This window comes from Carassius auratus, unplaced genomic scaffold (assembly GCF_003368295.1).
Source record: "Carassius auratus strain Wakin unplaced genomic scaffold, ASM336829v1 scaf_tig00045499, whole genome shotgun sequence".
Lineage (NCBI taxonomy): Eukaryota > Metazoa > Chordata > Actinopteri > Cypriniformes > Cyprinidae > Carassius > Carassius auratus.
The window spans coordinates 15,034-32,899 of NW_020526907.1; the positions used below are offsets into that span (position 1 = coordinate 15,034).

Consider the following 17,866-nt stretch of genomic DNA (forward strand, 5'->3'; position numbering starts at 1 on the left):
ATAGGTGATTTAACGATGACAAAGCAGCTAACTGAGACCGTGCATCTCTTCATGTCTTTCTTCTCTGGTGTGTATTAATCCCACTGAAGTTTAATTCCTGTCTTTGGTGATAATGAGTCAAGAGAGAGTCATGAAAGAAACATTAATTAACACACACTGGGTCTGTCGTGCGTCATTAGAGGACACACAACCCTAAAAACTCTTCCCAATGTCAGCCGAGGGCAAAATCAGTGAGCAGCGGATCTGAGCCAGCCTTTCAATTCCAGAGTCACACTGTCTTCAATGAAAGCTATTAGCATCACAGACCTTTACAACACTCTCAACTGAAGCTCTCAAAGACAAAACTCCTTTTCTCTCAGATTAGTAATGATAACATTCAGAGTCAAATTTTATTTATTTATTTATACACACACACACACGCACCCACCCATATGTTCTAAAAAGAAAATTAATCAGATGCTGGAATTATGTTCATATATCTATTGAATTCCATTCTAAATAAATTTGTTATTTCTATTAAATGACATATAAATATATATATATATATATATATATATATATATATATATATATATATATATATATATATATATATATATATATATATATATATATAAAATATAAAAAAAATATATATATATATATATAATATATATATATATATATATATATATATATATATATATATATATATATATATATATATATATAATATTTAATAAACATATTTATGGAAGTAAAAAAGCAGGGGGGGGGGGTTTATGAGCAAAAAAGAGATTAACCTCAAACTGAAAAGTCAAAAGTTATTAAAGGTACATGAGAAGGATGCAATATAAATGCAATACTCTAATTTGCAAAGTTAAGACACTGGAGAAGAAAAGACACATGTTAAATGCAAATGAAATAAGAATTAATGTGAAACCATCAGTTACTTTAATAGTGAGTTATTGCTGTACATAAAGCACTCAAAAGAGACTGATTTGTGAGAACAACTTTATATAAGATACTATTTCAAAAAGTCGGCCTCATAAAGGACACGTTATTGCTGTCAAGTGTGGAAGAGATTTCAGCTTTATGAGAACAAAGTGAATTTGAGTGGTTTTATTATGATCTTCTCGTTGAATGTGCAGCAATCATCAGAGCTGGATGTTTCTCAACGGCTGATCTGCAGGTTTGAGGAGTTCTCCGTCTTCATTCGCTGGTGTAATCCAGCAGCGGAGCGATGGGATGCTCCTCGGGTGTGTGGGTGTTTAGGGCTCTCATGATGGATGTGTTGGTTTGGTCCGCTGGAACGCAATAATCCTGCAGTTTTAGGCCGAGACTTCATCACGATGAGGTCCATCAATCTGAACATCAGGCCTGCAGAGACCCCACTGCATCAAACTCTGAGACCACGGGAACGTGTGAGAGACAGAGAGCGACGTGAGAGTGTTTTCACAAACTTAGAAGGGAAAAATATTACTAAGAAGAGTTGTAAGCCAAGAACCAAACCCATCAGTCCTGAGATAAATTCACAAACTGATGGAAAGGAAAGTTTAAATAAGTACATACGTAAATTAATAAATAAAAGCAACAATAAATAAACCAGCTCCATCTAAAATTATTTTATATAAATAAATGTTAATAATAAATTAATATAAACATTTAAATAAGTGAATAAATGTTGAATATGTTTAATGTTAAAATAAATGTCACATGTTAAAATAAATCATTTTCTATCTATCTATCTATCTATCTATCTATCTATCTATCTATCTATCTATTTATTTGTCAAATTATGTATAACATATTTTTTTTGTAACCTTTCAGGGGTTCTTTGTGTTTATTTAAAAGAGTAATAGTAAACAAACAAACCATCTTAGTTTAAATAAATACAAACATTAAATATTTAAAATAATTAAATTAATAAATAATTAAACAACCTTAAATAATCCTAATAGTTGTAAATAACAATAAATAAAATAAAACATTAAAACAACAATCTTAAAAAATATTTTATAAATAAATAAATAATTCTAAATATATAATTTTAAATAAGTGTATAAACACATTTAAATCAACAATTTAAAACATTTAAAATAAATAAATACATTTAAACAATCCATAAACAATCTTAAATAAAGATGTTTTAAATAATAAATAATTAAATAAGCATTATTAAATCATCTTAATTTTAAATAAATATGTAAATCGAATATTAATATATAATATTATATTTATAAATAATATATTAATATAATAATAACTAACAGTTAAATATTTAACCATTGATTTAAATTATTATTAATTATAATATAATATATTAATAATTTAAATATAGATAGATAGATAGATAGATAGATAGATAGATAGATAGATAGATAGATAGATAGATAGATAGATAGATAGATAGATAGATAGATAGATAGATAGATAGATAGATAGATAGAATTACTTTACTGTACTTGTCTGCTCTTAATTAAACACCAGGTATCACAACTGACACTTTTTCTTTCAGATCCTCTACAAAACAGAAGGGACGACATGAACCCTGTTTGCTTTTGCAATTAAGCTTGTTTGTTACGTCGTGCGTCAGAAAGCCGAGGTGCTTTGACTCAGTCGAGTGAACATCACTCTCGGGACGGATGAACACGACACACGACGAGCAGAAAGTTCAAGTGCTGTTTGCTTTGGTGAGTGAATATCCCATCTGACAGATGAACTGGGAGATGTTGACATTTGAGTTGTGCTTTATGTAAATGTTAATCAGTCCCGTTGAACAGCGCTGATCTGATGAGGAGATTCTAGTGCTGAGGCTTTTGGACAAGTCAAGTGTTTTAATCCAGTTAACGCTGAGTGAATAGAAATTAATCTTTTTTTGAAGCCCTTGATTTGAACACGTCAGTACAGCATCTTAAGATTTGCATTTATGTTTATTTATTTATTTGATAGTGTTGGGCTGCAGTGTTAGTATCATTAAGAGATTATTTTTTTTTGTAATTCTAGTAGTTTTTATGTCTATATATTTTTATATATATTTAATTTTATTTATTTTTAAGAGGGGGAGGCTGAAGATGAGGACGTGTTTGTTTTTACCGTAGCTATGTACAATCTAGTCGAGCCAAGATGGCTGCCAGTAATAAAGACGCGTGCTATTTTCTAGATGCTAATGCTTGTAAACATTTAACGGAGGAAAACGGTACACAGTCTAGAGTACAATACTGCTTTGGTCTGTTTTAAATCACATTTAAAATCTGTTCACTTTCTAAAACTGAATATAAAGGACCTCAAAGCTACGATATAAAAGCCATTAAACTCCCATTTGAACTGGTTTTATTGGTCGTTGAACATACAAAACATAATTTACATTGAGTCTGTTAAAAACAGTGCGATGTCAACAGTTTTATTGAGTTACACTGCCATCTGGTGATGTCTGTTGTGTCCAACAGCTTTATAATCTGAATTATTATTGATGGAGATGATCAATAATATATTATTAGCCTAGCGATCTTCCATCACAGTGGTAAACAAGTAGAACATCGAAGTTCTCACAGCAATACTAAAGACAATAGACATTACCCATATATCTATGAAAATGACCAACATAGGTCATTTTAAAATAATTGTATACGTAAAACATAAACAAGTAAAACAAAAAACATTCCAGTTCATTCAGGAGTTTTCATCCCAGTTTTTACCATCAGATTTATATGAAGAGTTTGGACTTTAACACAAATATAAATGACATTTAGCCAGCACATAAAAGATGTACATAAAGAAAAAGTTGCACTCATTTGGGCTAATCTGCAAAAACCTGCTCATTTATCTCTTAAGCCTCTCTGAGACCCGTGTAGATGCCAAACAAAGTGTCAGAAACTAGGGCTCATGGAAATGCACTTCTGAAAGTCTTAAAAAGCCTATGTTTTTTTTGCTTTTTTTTTTTTTTTTTTTAAGTTAAAAGCTGTGTGGTTGTAAGAAACAAATCCATCAACCAAGATGTTTTTAACTTTAAGCATCACTTTTGGCCAAAATACAAGTCCAAATAACCTTTCCTCCAGTCAAAAAGTCTATCTCCTGTTGTCCTCTCACATCAATATCCACTCACTGATTTGTTTAGGACTTTTTTTTTTACTTTTTGGGCTTGATCTGTGCATATTTCTCTCCCAATTCAGACAAGAAGACTAGAGAAAGCAATATTATGGATAATGAACTCACATTTTAGCTGGTTGATGCGTATTAATGACATTAAAATGTTTTAATGATGGATTTGTTTCGTATAAACATACAGCTTTTGACTTCTCAAGACATTAACTGATGGACTGGAGTGGTGTGGATCACTTCTGGATTATTGTGATGTTTTTATCAGCTGTTTGAACTCTCATTCTGACGGCACCCATTCACTGCAGAGCATCCTTTGGTGAGAAGGTGATGCAATGCTACATTTCTCTAAATCTGGTGAAGGAACAAACTCATCTACATTTGTATGTTTTTTTTTTTTTTAGGTTTCCTTAAAACAAATGTTTGTGCCTCTCACTAGGTTCTCATCCATATGGAAGCCCGTTTCCACACAAAAAAAAAAAAAGGTAATTGCAACTTTTTATCTCATAATTCAGATTTTTTTCTTCTCATAATTGCGTGATACAAACTCACAATTCTGACTTTTTTTTCTCCTCAGAATTGCGTTATGTAAACTTGCAATTGCGAGTTAAAAAGTCTTGGTTGTGAGATATAAACAATTCTAAGACATAAAGTCAGAATTTCTTGCAATTCTGAGAACATATCAGTTTTCCACCTTCAAAATTGGACCTTATCTCGCAATTCTGACTTTATAACTTGCAAATGCGAATTTATATCTCACATTCTGTGAAAAAGTCAGAACTGTGAGATAAAAAGTCGCATTTACCTTTCCATACATCCACTTCAAACCCTCACAAAACAAGAAGCCAGACGAGCATCAGCAGAGAAGCAGAGACGCTTTCCATCTTGGATCCATGGTTCATTTCACTTTCTATCGCTCTCTCAATGTTAACGTGCACTTGAGTTGGCTCTTCAGGAACGGTGAAAGGCTCTGTTGTCGTTCCTGGATGCGTAGGTAAGACAGTCGGAGCTTCGGTGTCCTCTGACTCGGGCTTGTCAGATGAATTAAAGAGATTCTCAGCCACTGTGTGGAAGAGAGAGAGTTTTGAGAGAAGCGTGTACAATCAAATATATAGTCATAGTTCAGTTTTTCATTTTATCTTATGATCTGGATCTCAACTGATGAAGTCTTCACATTACCACATATGTTGTCCTCACACGATGATAGATCTTCTGGACACTTTGAGCATGGCGCTCCAGACTCGTATGGCTTTTTTCCATTATAATTTCCTCTGTAATAAAGGAACATTATTTTTGATCAGTGTTTCTCAATAGGCGGGCTGCAAGATGGCTTAAATATAAGACAAAATATAATATTAGAGATGCTTAAATAGCTAAAAATCTAATTGAAAACTGACATTATATTTATTATTTTGTAACTTCAATTAATTTTATTTAGGAACCAGGGTTCTCACATTTTAGAAATCCTGGATATAATGAAGCATTTTAAAAGTGATATTTATAGCCATTTTAAATCATTGCTGAATCCCGAAGAACATCCAGTTCTTGAATCTTCTGAAATAAAATGTAATTATTTAAAATTTTTATATAATTGATTATAATTTGAATATGATTATTTTGATGATTTCATATTTATTTGTATTGTTACATGTATTTTTTATAATTATTTTGATTTTAATATAATTATTAAATAATTAACTTCATATTTATTTTAATGTAATATATTTTTTATTATTTAAATATATTGTCACTCCCCTAGTTTCTGTAAATAAAAGGTTTGACAGCAAGCAGTTAATCAGAACCGTCTTGCATAATTGGGGTCCTTAGAGTCAAAAAGAGTATTTGTATATGAGCCCATTTGATGCTAAGTTGCATCTTATAACACAATAAATACTGTCCAGGTTGTGTTTATTGCGGGAGTGTTTAAGAACACATTCTTGAACCCTGAGGTAATGTTCAGTGTTGGTTAATTAAATGCACTTACGCAGGGAAATAATCACAGACAAGAAGAGTGGCCTTTTTAAATGACAGCCCTTCAAGAGTGTCACAGAAATGAGTAGCACAGCCGATTCTACTGCTGTCTGCCCAGACCATCTGTAAAACAACAGAGAAACACATCGTCAATCTGCACATTCATGCTGTGGACACCAGTCAAACACACCGAACACACGGAGACAGTGTTCACCTGAGTGTAGTGGCCACACATCTTGTGTTCAGGACAGCTATTGTTTTCAAAGTCATAATCCACACGCTCTTTAAACCTGTGTGCACAAAGAAATGAGTTGCAAATCTGCTTATAGATAATATTTCTGCATATCACAGATGTCTCATTTATGTTTTAGTGAACGGATTTGTCATACCAGTTCAGCAATGCTTTGGTAGCATTAAATGGTCCAGTGCCTACGAAGAGATTTTCTCCCATTCTGAGCTCCTCGAGTTGAGGGTTGTGTTTCCAGATGCATTTTGAAGCGTATGCTTCAGCCACCAGCCGCAGTGTCTCGTCCCACACCTCAAACAACACAAACCAGTCTGTTGATATTTGACATTAAGAATGAGGATTTTTACTCAAAATAATTAAACCAATTTCTTTCTTTTTTTTACATAGATTAGTCATTGAGGACATCTTGCAATGCTTGGTCATATTTCACACACAAAAAGTAAGGTTTTCACTTCTATGATGTAAAAAAAATTATAATTTTACTACTAAAGTCTTTATAAGTTTTTTTTTTTTTTGTACTGTAAAGTATTTTATTTTTACGGTGGTGAATTTCTTTTAATTTATGAAGGAATGAATGAATAAGTTTTGTTTTCTTAAAAAATGCAAAATAACTTTAAAATATGCATTAAAATATAATGCAAACAAAAAGTAATGTTTTCTGTACCACAATGCAAAAAAAAAAAATATATATATATATATATATATATATATATATATATATATATATATATATATAATAAAAATTGAATAGTTTTGTTTGTTGTACTGCCTTTAATCTGTGCTGGAATAAATAAATAAAACATAAATAAGCAAGCTATTTTTTTGTAGTCAACATGCAAGACTTTTTTTCCCCCTTTTGCAATGAAATATGACTCAGACATGTTTGTTCAATCCACTCCACTGTGGTCTAAATGTAAGTAATATGTTTCACAAGAGGACCAGACTCTTCTACTTTAAATCTCTGCACTTAATTTTACTCGCAATACAAACACGAGGCCGTAAAACCGGACGACCACGTGGGGCTTTATTAAAACACGCAACGTTCCTCCGGTTTCATATAACATTCACATTCCCCAGCAGGTCTCACACACATGTTGTGCAACAGTATCATTGCATCCACACACCCACACACACTCCATCCATTCGAAATCAAGTTGCTTCATGATTTCTGTTCGAATAGTCCCTCAGATAAAGGATGGTCTCATTCAGCTTTTGTACTGCTGTGATTCTTGCATTGACATGCGGTACGTTTCACACAGTATCACAGCTTAAAGGGACAGTTCCCCCAAAATGGAAACTCTATCAGCATTTACTCACCCTCAGGTTGTTCCAAACCTGTATGAATGTCTTTCCTCTCTTGAACACAAAAGAAGATATTTTGAAGAATGTTGAAACTAAATAGTTTCTTCTCTCCATTGACCTATAGTCATTTATTTATATTTTTAATGCAATGGATGTCAATGGCTACCAGCAACATGTTTGGTTACCAACATTCTTCAAAATATATTTGTGTTCATCATAAGAAAGAAAGGTTTGCAAAAACTTGAGGTTAAGTGGCTCATGAGACAATTTTCATTTTTGAGTGAACTGTCTAGATAATGAGCGAGAAGTTTTCATTTGGTAAACTATAATCAGGATTACAGGATTACTTTGACTCCCTTGTGTTTCAAATGGGATTGAATGTGCCATGAATATGCATGATGACTCCATTACCATGGATATTAATGTTATAATTATTGTTTACAGAAGTAATGAGACGGTGAAAGATGTAATTGCAGTGATTGATGACAGATGATGAGATGCACTGACCTCGTAACTCTCATTAACACACAAACACTGAGCTCAAGTCCAAAACCAATGATAAAAACATTAACAGCCCTCATGAGATGAGAGAGCAACAGTCAACAGATTTCACACGTGTGGATGGGAGAGATGTTTTCTAAATATCACATTCAAAAGTTTGAAGTCTGTTTTTATTTTTTTAATAAATGAGTATTTAGGAAGGATGCATTTAATTGATCAAAAGTGAAGATATGTAATGTTACAAACTAACGGAAAAAAAATTAAGTATTACAGTTTCCACAAAAATATGAGGCAGCACAACTGTTTTCAGTACTGATTATGATCAGAAATGTTTCTTGAGCAGCAAATCAGCAAATTATTAATTCTGAGCGATACTGAAGACTGAGTAATAATGCCAAAAATTCAGCTCTGATCACAGAAATCAATTGCATTTTAACATATATTTACATAGAAAACAGTTGTTTTGAATTGTAATAATGTGTCCACAGTATTACAGTTTTTACTGCATTTGTAATCAGATAAATGCAGCTTCGGTTAGAATAAGAGAAGAAAAAAAAAGACAATTTAAAAAAATCTTACAGGCCCCAAACTGTTGCACTGTACAGTATAATAAATCATAGAATTTCTAAATCTAAATGCTTTTTAAATCCACGAATATTAAAATACTTAAACTAAAAGGTTTGAATGTTGAAAAACATCCAATGCTGTCAAGCTCCAAGCTCTTTCAGCAAGATTAATTTCGTTTTAAGTTCGACAGAAGAAAGAAAATCTTACCTGCTTGAAGTAACACGGGTGCCTTTAAATAATGACAACATTGGCATTTTTGCATTTACTTTTCCTTTAACTAAGACGTTATATTCAGTAGCTCATGTACCAGTCTATCTTACGCCAAAAAACAAAGCCGAATTTGATGTGTTTCTCCAGTCAGGTGCATCTCTTACCACTTTCTGCATGAAGGCGGCGCTGGGCTGAACCGTAGAGCGAATCTCATTGTGCAAGTCAATGATAGTTGATTTCTCCTGCTCAGTCAGCTGACCAACAGCTAAACTCAGAATGACCCAGAGCCCGGCGGTCCGGAGGGCCACGTTCCAATGCATGATGATGCTGTCGGCGGTCGGATGAAACCTCCTAGGTCTGTCACTCGCAGTCCTTAACGTCTTCAGTGTCTGTCTCTGGGCTGTAAGTGTGTGGAAGAGGGAGAGAGTTTGTACAGGACACACTCAGCAGTCCCACCCTCTCGACCCGGTATTTAAGCTGCCTATGGTCGTATTACACACATAATTTACTCGTATTACTCGTTTTCCCCTACCTCACCAGAAATCTTCTCATAACTCATTGCTAGCCATCTGACAAGTCAAGCAAGGATCTCTAAATTGGCAAAGATTTCAGATAGGATTGTTTTAGTCACTCGGCGTGTTATAACAGTTGTGCTTGAGGAATGCCTGACTTGATTTGACCCGCCTGTATTGTTTATGCAAATCCTGGTCTCATTTTCTCCTTGCCAGGCTCTGTGTGTCCTGCAGGGATTCACCCTTATATTGCACACTACAGAGGGATCCTCCTTGCCTCCCGTTACACAAATCCAGCTCCAGTTTACTGTAAGTGACGCCAGTGGAATTCCTGACCACCTTTCTGGCTCAGAGGATTATTAGATTGGAAGGATAAGGTCTGAATTATTGAAAATTAAAACAAATTATTAGCAGCTTTGGTTGCCCTACATCTCAAATCAAAATATGTCAGGCTTTTTCTGAAGAAAATGTGAAGGAAAATTATTTAAAATAGAATTAGAGTGGTGTTTTTTTTTTCTTGTGCAAATATCATCAGTATTAGTCCTGTGGGGGGCTGCAGCTGAATTCCTACGTGATTTCTGGGGTGTTGCTAAGGTGCCATGGTGTTGTGGGTGGTTGCCAGGTAGTTGCTATGTGTTTGTCACAGTGTTCTGGATGATTGCTAGGAGATTGTTACTGTGTTCTGGGTAGTTGCTGGGGTGTTGCTACAGTAAGTTGTTGCTAGGGTGTTGGTTGCTTGGGAGCTGTTAATGTGTCCTGGTAGGTCGCTGGGGTGCTGATAAGATGTTGTAGGTGATTGCTAGGGACTTGCATTGTGGTTTTTGAGGGAAGTAGATGATTTCTAGGGGGCAGTTAATGTGTTCTGGGTTGTTGTTGGGGTTTTGATACAGTAGGATGTTGCTAGGGTTTTGTAGGTGGTTGTTATGGAGTTGCTGTGTGGTTGCTAGGATGTACTGGATGATTGCTTACTGTTGCTGGGGTGTTGCTTGGGTGGTTGATAGGGAGTTCTGGATGTTGCTAGGTGGCTGTTACTGTGTTCTGGGTGGTTGCTGGGGTGCTGATGCTGATTTCTAAGTCACAACACCTTGCTACTGGGGTTCCTCAAGGCTCAGTACTTGGACCACTTCTCTTCTCCATCTACATGATGTCATTAGGATCTGTCATTCAGAAGCATGGCTTTTCTTATCACTGCTACGCTGATGACACCCAACTCTACTACTCATTCCAACCAGATGACCCATTTCAGCCTGTTTGAGTGACATTTCTAGCTGGATGAATGACCATCACCTTCAGCTCAACCTTACTAAGACAGAACTCCTGGTGATTCTAGCTAACTCATCGTTTCTTCACAACTTCTCCATACAGCTGGGTTCATCAACCGTAACTCCTTCGAGGACAGCCAGAAACCTAGGAGTTGTGATGGATCATCAGATAAGCTTCACAGACCACATTGCTACAACGACCCGGTCCTGCAGGTTTGCCTTATACAACATTAGGAAGATTAGACCCTTCCTGTCAGAACAAGCCACCCAACTTCTTGTGCAAGCTCTAGTTTGGCTAATAAATTCCTCCATGCACATCAAAAAAGTCATGCGGCATAACCTGACTAACCAGCGGACCAGTCTTGTTGCACAGCATCTGAAATGTTTTGCTCATTCTGACATGCCTGAGTTAAGTCTGTTGTAATTATTATTGGCTCCCAGAACTGTTTTACACGACAGTAGGTATCCATTGTCATCATTGTTTCATCTGCTCACTTTGTGGCACAAGTCATTTATTATATATGAAGTTTGTTGTGTTCAGTGGCTTCTCTCACTTTTCTTAGTGATATCTAGTGCCAGTTTATCAGAAAGTGATGATTTTGTGCCTCTCTGACTCGTCGGATTAACACAGTACTTATTCGCATATGTTTTGTTCTAGCACACAAGTTAAATTCGTAACTTTGGATGGAAATGCGTCTAATGACACATAGATGTGCATCTTTTATTGTTCTTTGAGTGACTGGCATCTACATGTCAGGGAATTCATTTTCACATACCTGTCAGTCTCTTGTATGATTATATAACATGTCTTGTGTGAATGAGCTGACAGATTGTGTCTAAACTAAAAAAAATCCTTCTTTTATCAGTTTCAGTGGTAATTCACTTGTATGATGCTCTCCAGTGATCCATTCACGTGAGTTATATTCTAAAGTTTGTATTACTGGTTTTGAAGTGGTGTGGAACTGGTTTATTTCTCTCTGCTGTAGGGTGTTGTTCAGGGCGTGGAGACTTTCGCTGTTCAGATTGTGATTTCCAGCAGCCAGATGTACAGGCATAGCAACTCCAGACTCCAAACACCATAACACTGCACATGTGTGCGGCTCACAGCCAATGACGTTTTGCAGCAGTTTTCAAAAATTCACCAAAATCCCCCTTTTTTTTTTTTTTTTTTTTTTTTTTTTTTTTTTGATAGTTTTGGCTCCTGAACCTGTTTTGTATTTTTTTTTTATAATTTCACTTGTCATTTAACTCTGACAATAATATTATTGAAAGCATATATATATTTATATATATATATATATATATATATATATATATATATATATATATATATATATATATATATATATATATACACAAGCAAACACACGCACTCATAATATGACATATGCAATGATGAGTGATTCATTTAATGGACAGAGATGCTTAGAGATGAGAAACCAAACAGTTAATCTGAGCAAACCTTGTCCAAACCACAGCTGAAACTCTGCTTTGTGTTTCCCAGATGTATATCACTCTTCCATGTGTTTGATCATCCATTCAAGCTTTTCCGGTCTCGAGTGGATCTTGAGAGACCCTGATAACATGTGTGGAATGGATTAATGCATTTAATGTTCAAAGGAGTAGAACCTTTGTGTATCTATTGCTTATTTTTTTTAAAAGTAGTGAATTACTTCTGATTCTAATAATATTATATAGTGATGTTTTTTAAAAATATATAATTACAAAAACAATTATTAATAATTTAAAATAATTAGATAAAATTTGAAATGTAAGTTGAATAGTAATTTGATTAATAATTTAAATATTATGTTACTTACATTTTATATTATTTTAATATTATTTTATTATGAAATAATAAAAACAGTATTTTCATATACGTGTGTATGCATACAGATAAAATACTCATAAATAATACACATATTAAGAAGTATATGCAGTATTTTATTTATATTATACTGATATCATTGGTTTTATTTAAATAAAGATACAAAATGTTTACATATATCAAATTAACTGAACTTTTTTTTTCTAATCAAATTATGAAAAGCGATTTCATTTTAATTTATAATTTAAATGTTCTGGTTGAATTGGAATTAATAATAAAATATATTTATAATATATTTTCAATTATATTCACCTTGTTATAGTCACTTCCACAAGGTTAAATTTGTATTATTTTATTTTAACAATATTTTAAAATCATTAATATTTTAGCCTAATTTTAAAAAGGGGGAACAGTAAGGTAATTATTATTTAAACCTGAATTTTTCTAGTATTTTCTAGTGTTATTTTTAAAAACATAAACAATTTTTCTAGTATTTTTTTTCTCCTTTTCTAGTATTTTTTTTTTTTTCAACTAGAAAAGTTCCCTTAATAGCAGAATGACCCCGACATGAATTACATGTGATTTGTTTACAAAACCACGCCAGAGGAAGACGTCTTTAAATGAAAGTGAATGGGTGGAGAGCTTTTTACCCAGCATCCCTCACTCATGAATCATATATTACATAAGTATGTCTTTACACGTCTTCACAAATAATGTTAGGTGATGTCATGCACTAATGTACATTTCATGTCCGATGACTTCACAGGTCATTGTCTGCTGTTAAAAATTATTTAACACATTCTAATGTATTGATACTCGAACTGTGTTCCAGGGCTATTGTTGAGATTGTTATTGTGAATCTGGGAGTGTTTGTCATCACCACTGACCCGGTCTTTGCCGTAAGTGTAGAAACGTCCGAGAGCAGTTCCAGATGTTTTGGGAGGGTCTCTTTGGGATCTTATTCAGCCGGGCCTCCGTGATTTCAGCAGTTGCCCGTCCCGCCCTGAAGTTCAGTTTTACTTCTCAACAACAGAATGTCCCGATGAAGAATAGAAATGGCCAGATGATCTGATCAAAACAATGTTGGGTAATGTCATAGGCCTGAAATGTTGGGGTTTTCTTTTAGTTGTTAAAAGCTGGCATGACCTACAGTACAAAGACTGTTTCACACAAAAGACAATGTTTTCAGTTGTATATGTATTCTATTGTAAAATATATTTCTGTTTTATTTGATTTTAAATGGCAAAACAGTATCTATTGTTAAAAATGAGGGTGTGAGTTATTTGAACACTTTGTGCTCGTCAAATGTGCACTGCAAAAAATCTGTGAGAATCTTTGGCAAATTTTCCAGTTAAAATCTCCAACATCTTTTGAAACGAGATGCATTTACTTGGGAAGTAACACTGCAATAAGACATTAAATCATTCAAGTGTTTTTAGGCAGATTTCTTCTGCAAGTTAACAAGTTATAAAAATGAATTTCATCATATCATCAAATTTCATTAAATAAATATTCTTTTTATTCATTTAGGTATTCATTACCGGGGAAAAAAGTTAAAAACTCATTGAGAAGTCGTTTTATGTTTATTGTTAACCATTTCATCTGAATAATTTAAGACACTTACTTTTTGTTGTGTACCGTATGCAATGAAAATCAATGTTGTTATTGTTATAAGTGTCTAAATACATAAAAATTTGTGTTAGCATCTTGTAAAATGTTCACATGATAATTGTTAATCTAAAGAATTGTGTCAGTTGAGCAATTGTTGTGACAAAATATTTTTGAAACATGATATTAAATATTTCTGATACATACTTGCAGTGTTATTGAGTTTTTCTGCCTACTATGCATCTAATCTAATATTTTAAAACTATGATTTACTGAGATATGATTCTTCATGCTGCTTTAATTTTGTTCTTTCATTTCTTTTCCTCTAGATGTCCCTGTTGGGCTCAAAGCTACAATGATTTGATGACTTCAATGCAAGATCTTTCCCATCCGTCTCAATGGTAGTTGATTTGGGGACAGTGACTAACTTTGACTAATTAGAAACCTATTCGATGGAACTGAAACTTACTGATATTTATGTCTGTGTTTTGGTTTTAGCTGAATGACATTAACAAGCTACAGGTGAGTATATTAAGTCCATGTGTTAATGAAACACTAAAAACAGCTGTAGTTTTAGCAGGCGTTGGGATTAAGACACAGTGGATTGAGAGAAGTTAATTCAGGCTAAATTTGTGTTGGGGTTAATCATGTTAGGACCAGTCTGACTAGAGATGTGCTCAATGAAAACACAGCAAAACACAGGACCACGAATCACTGGACTGGACTTCCTTTTCTGATTCCAAACTCAATCCAAACACACCAGCGGTACATTTTTAAGCAAGATTTTAATCGTGGTTTGTGATTCATATTTGTATACCAGAGGATGGTTTATTCAAGTCATGTCAGCACATAGTATTTTCCATATGAGCTTCCAGTTCTTACATGTTTCAATAGTACAAAAGGACATTTAAAGGGAACCACCCTTTATTTGTCTGATATTGTCCTTTGCTGTTTACAGTATCTGTGATGAAAACGAGAGCGAGGTCACCTACCGTAACATCTATCGTTGATCTGCCTCTCACTGATCTCAGCTTATGCACATCATATTTGAGTAGTATTTGTGGATCAATTTGTAAAATGTCGTTCAAAAACTGAGGTGAATATGCTCAGATCAATGAGACAAACCAGTGTCTTAATTGAAAGAAAACAAGTTGACATGAAGATTGAATCCAAGATTTGGTTAAAAAAAAAAATAAACAGCATGGCAATTTTTGTAAACTGGTCAATTCTGACTGGGAACATCACAGGCCTAACAAGGCAGGAAATAATCCAGATCAAAACGTACACAAATTAAAAAAAGATTTTCAGAAAGGCAACTTTTGAGTAAAGTCTGTATCAACTGTGATAACATTAACTAACATTTTTGGGGAAAATAGAAGAACAAAATGACCAGAACACATTGTGAGGGTTAAAAACATGATCAATACAATCAAAGCATTACTAGTGTTGTTTCCCAGCAAAGACAGAACGTTCCCTTATGCTTCCCATTTGGTAATTTTTTTGGGAACCAAACAAGAACGTTCTAGCAACGTTCCCTGTATGTTATTTTTAGGTTTAATTTGATAAGCTTAGGAGAATGTTCTGGGAACGTTCCCTGTAGGTTATATTTTTATAACTTTAAGGGAACGTTCTGCTAACCTTAAGGGAACGTTCTATTTATATTAAGAAACCTTTCCTGGATAACCAATAGGGAACGTTCTGGTAACGTTCTGGGAACCAAAAACTAACGTTCCCAGAACGTAAAATTGTTAGCTTGGTTAATGGTTATTTCCAGAACCTTCACTTCAACAAAGAACCAGCCAAGAGCTATTTCTGGCTGATATAACCTGAATTGTCATTAAACCCAGAGCTCAGGCAGGTTTACATTGATCACATACCATAAACTTTACAACTGTAACCAAGTCAATGAATGACCAAGTGGAATGCCATCGGTAAACAAAAGGCATGAGCTAATTTCTCTGGGCTTTTCTTTTGTTTACTTTTGCTAATAGGTGAAATTGCTAAATATCTGACCTATGTACCAATGCCCTCAAAGAAAAGTAGGCCTACATTTGTTCACCGAAATGAAATGCATCTTATTCTAAAATAACATGATGAAACATGAATCACGAATCTGACGATTGAGGGTGTTAGGTTAGAAGTCATCTGGTCTTTTAACATGATTGTGTAAGAGAAATGTACTAAAGAGGTAGTATAACAACAGCTTGGACAAGTTGAGGCTCGTTCACACCAGGAATGATAATTAATGCACGGTTAATTTCTGTTTATTGCGTGCTGCAGTTTTATCTCCTGCCACGTTAAATGCTTTATGATGCCTGAACATCCCTATTCTCACAGATTAACTCCTGGGTATAGGTTTGATTTTAACGTCGGTGCATTTGACCCATTTCAAGTCTTTATTTGAAAAACACATGGATGATATAGTTAAACCATTGTATTTGTTGTAACACTGTTATACAAATGGTAAAAACATGCTTACTATGCTATACTTTTAGTATTTAAAACAAGGTTTATTTTTGTAACGTTACATCTGAATAATGATTCACGATATGTAATCTGATTAGAGTGCCTCAAAACAATGTAGTTTAATTCAAAATTTCTCAAATGAATGGCTCTTTTGATCTTTTTATTTTTTATTTTTTATTAAGAATTTGTTGCACGTGAATCGAGTTTGAATTTTAATCAATCTGAGCTGCATCTTAAGCTTAAAGGGATACTCCACCCCCAAAATGTAAATGTTTGAATTAATCACGTATCCCCATGTCGTTCCAAACCCGTTAAAGCTTCGTTTGTCTTCAAAACACAATTTAAGAATTTTTGGATGAAAACTGGGAGGATTGTGACTGTGGTTCAACAGTAACATAATGAAATGCGAGAATACTTTTTGTATGCCTAAAAATATATATATAAATAGTGACTTTATTCTCCAAAAATAACAGTGCGGAGAGACACATAGGATACAAATTGTTGAATAAAGTCATTATTTTAGTTTTCTTCTTGTACAAAAAGTATTCTCGAATTTCATAAAGTTACTGTTGAACCACTGATGGCAGATGGAGTATTCTGGCGATGATTTTCATACTTTTCGGGTCCTTGACAGTGTAAGTTACTTGGCAGTCCATGGGACAGACACAAGCCTCCCGGTTTTCATCCTAAATATCTTTAATTGGGTTCCGAAGAACCAAAGAACAAAGCTTTGGAACGACATGGGGGTAAGTGATTAATAACAACATTTTCATTTTGGGGTGAAGTAACTACGATATCAAGCACATCGTAGACCCATTGAAACCAATGGAGCTACGATCAATTTAGGCTTATGATGCTTTTGGGAAATGCAGCCCTGCGTGGTTCTAGCATAAATGACAATCAGTTTGTCTGTTCCTGTTGAGCATTAAGGTAAGGTAACTGGTTTTCTGCTAACTAGTGAAACACTGTAATACAGTATGATGAGCTGCACCTCAAAATACATGTTGTTCAGATGTTCACCTGATGACAGTTCAACAGGAAATACCTGATGAGGTTGTGACAGCATTGTATGTTTAATATTGTGGCATTCACATGATGTGTAAATCTCAATTTCGAAAAAAATACCCTCATGACTGGTTTTGTGGTCCAGGATCACTTATTATATGTCTACTGTGCAGTAAGGTACTATTTCATTCTGAACTGCAGTGTTTACGGACTGTGATCTGTTGATTACACGCTCTCTCCGGCGTTCAGCCAATCAGATGCGGCTCTGTGTGTAACGCATGCTCTGATTGGCTGAGAGCGCTGCGCTGGT

General features: G+C 34.2%; 1 protein-coding gene across 1 annotated transcript; it reads right to left on the reverse strand.

Moving 5' to 3' along the window:
• Nucleotides 1-4,465: 4,465 nt before the first annotated feature.
• LOC113087913 (peptidase inhibitor 16-like) lies at nucleotides 4,466-9,343 on the reverse strand. Its single transcript, XM_026255665.1, has 6 exons — nucleotides 9,040-9,343; nucleotides 6,438-6,586; nucleotides 6,263-6,338; nucleotides 6,062-6,171; nucleotides 5,257-5,348; nucleotides 4,466-5,140 (listed from the first exon to the last, which is right to left on the reverse strand). The coding sequence occupies exons 1-6, from the start codon at nucleotides 9,193-9,195 to the stop codon at nucleotides 4,908-4,910; spliced, it is 816 nt and encodes a 271-aa protein (XP_026111450.1). The 5' UTR covers nucleotides 9,196-9,343; the 3' UTR covers nucleotides 4,466-4,907.
• Nucleotides 9,344-17,866: the final 8,523 nt, after the last annotated feature.